General features: G+C 43.9%; 1 protein-coding gene across 1 annotated transcript; it reads left to right on the top strand.

The window, feature by feature from the left end:
• Window positions 1–485: 485 nt before the first annotated feature.
• On the top strand, window positions 486–1562 carry LOC121167330 (olfactory receptor 2G3-like). The gene is made up of 2 exons (XM_040996782.1): window positions 486–493; window positions 620–1562. The coding sequence occupies exons 1-2, from the start codon at window positions 486–488 to the stop codon at window positions 1560–1562; spliced, it is 951 nt and encodes a 316-aa protein (XP_040852716.1).
• The last annotated feature ends 603 nt before the right edge of the window (window positions 1563–2165 follow it).

The following is a 2165-nucleotide window of genomic DNA, read 5'->3' as shown; positions in this document are numbered from 1 at the left end:
AGGCCTGGAGGAAGCTCCTGGCTCCTGGCTTCAGATCTCCACAGTATTTGCCATTGCGGCCACTTGGGGAGTGAATCATTGGATGGAAGATCTTCCTCTCTGTCTCTCCTCCTCTCTGTACATCTGCCTTTCCAATAAAATGAATAAATATTTTAAAATAATAATAATAATTAGCAAAAGGGGGAAAGAGAAGATCACATGAAAAAGAAAGATGGGCCAAATGCTTATTGAAATGAAAAGCAATGACAGCAGACACCTCATCTGTTACTAATCCTTTACTTTTTATTATTTTTATTTGCTTTGAAGGTAGATAGACAGGCAGAGATAGCTTTCCTTCTACTGGTTCACTCCCAATTGCCCACACAGTTGGGAGTGAATCAGATGAAATCCAGGAGCCAGAACTCAGTTCAAGTTGTCCACCTCGGTTACTGAAATGCCTGAGCCTGTTTTTGCCCAACAAGCCCATGGAGAGGAAGTGGGATCACATGTGGATGTGGGATTCAAATTTCCATTCTGATATGGGACAGGAGTGTCACAGCTGGTGTCAATCACTGTAATAATTCCTGTACTAGATTTCATAATGAACCTTTTTCCTGTCTGCTTTTACCTTTTGCCCTAGAAGACTAATGGAACAAAACAATGAAACCTCTTGGGGAGACTTCATTTTGCTTGGATTCTCAGACCAGCCCCAAGTGGAAGCCATCCTTTTTGTGGTAGTGTTGATATCTTATCTTCTGACACTTGTGGGCAACACAGCCATTATCCTGGTCTGCTGCCTGGACTCCCAGCTGCACACACCTATGTACTACTTCCTCACAAACCTTTCCTTTCTTGATCTTTGCTTCACCACCACCATAGTTCCCCAGCTGCTGTGGAACCTGAAGGGACCAGCCAAAACCATCTCCCCCATGGGCTGTGCCGTACAACTCTATGTGTCTCTCTCCTTGGGTTCCACTGAATGCGTCCTCCTGACTATCATGGCATTTGACCGCTATGTAGCTGTCTGCAGACCTCTCAATTACACGACCATCATGCACCCATCATTTTGCAAGGCCTTGGCAGTAATATCTTGGCTGAGTGGAGTAGGAAACACCCTCATCCAAAGCACCATCACACTTCAGCTTCCTCGGTGTGGCCATCGGCAGCTCCATCACTTCTTGTGTGAGGTGCCCGCCATGATTAATTTGGCTTGTGTCGACGTCCATGCGAATGAAGTACAGCTTTTTGTGGCTACGTTAGTTCTCCTCCTTCTTCCCATGACATTGATAGTGATCTCCTATGCACTGATTGCTCGAGCCGTGATAAAGATTAAGTCATCTCAAGCTTGGCGCAAGGCCCTAGGGACTTGTGGTTCACATCTGCTGGTCGTGTCCCTTTATTTTGGTACCAGCTCAGTCATATACATTCAACCAAAGAGAGCCTATGGCCACAGCCAAGGCAAGTTCCTCACACTCTTCTACACTGTTGTGACTCCCACCCTGAACCCCCTCATATACACCCTGAGGAACAAAGAAGTGAAAGGAGCACTGAAGAGACTGCTAAGGAGAGAGAAAACTTTCTAATCAGAAATAAGGAAGCAGTGACTATTGCTGGAAATTGATTGAAGACATGTAATTTTAAAAAACTAACCCCACGTGATTTGTGCATATGGTACTTACCTCTGTTGCTGTGCTTATGACAGTATAGTTAATGTGTCTAGAAAGAGAACATTTAGATTCAATGTCTATGGTTTATGCAACCATGTTTTTCACACTGTCTTACCACATATATTTGGGAATGGGCATTTAGGTTACAATGCCCATCTTCACTTTGGAGTCCCAGATCCTTCTCCTTTCTCCAATTTCATGATAGAGCAGACTGTGACAAGCAGTAGTGCTGGCTCAAGTAACTGTATTCCCAATACATTCAAAACCTGGATTGAGTCCTTACTCGCTGGCTCTGATTACATCCCAGGCCCAGCAAAAAACAGAAAATAGGGGAGTGAATGTTCTGAAGGGAGCTGTTTGGCTCTCTACCTATCTGACTTTCCCGCTATCAAAATATGTTGACAGTGAAATTATTCACTGTGCATATTACACAGAAGAAAAGTCACTTTGTTCTTTTGTTTCTGCTTCCCATAGCCCAGTCACTGTTTTTTTCATAGTCCTGAATGGCATGTTTATAAT

Source organism: Ochotona curzoniae, unplaced genomic scaffold (assembly GCF_017591425.1).
Source record: "Ochotona curzoniae isolate NIBS_2020 unplaced genomic scaffold, NIBS_Ocur_1.0 patch361, whole genome shotgun sequence".
NCBI lineage: Eukaryota > Metazoa > Chordata > Mammalia > Lagomorpha > Ochotonidae > Ochotona > Ochotona curzoniae.
This window is presented reverse-complemented; position numbering and strand designations above follow the sequence as displayed.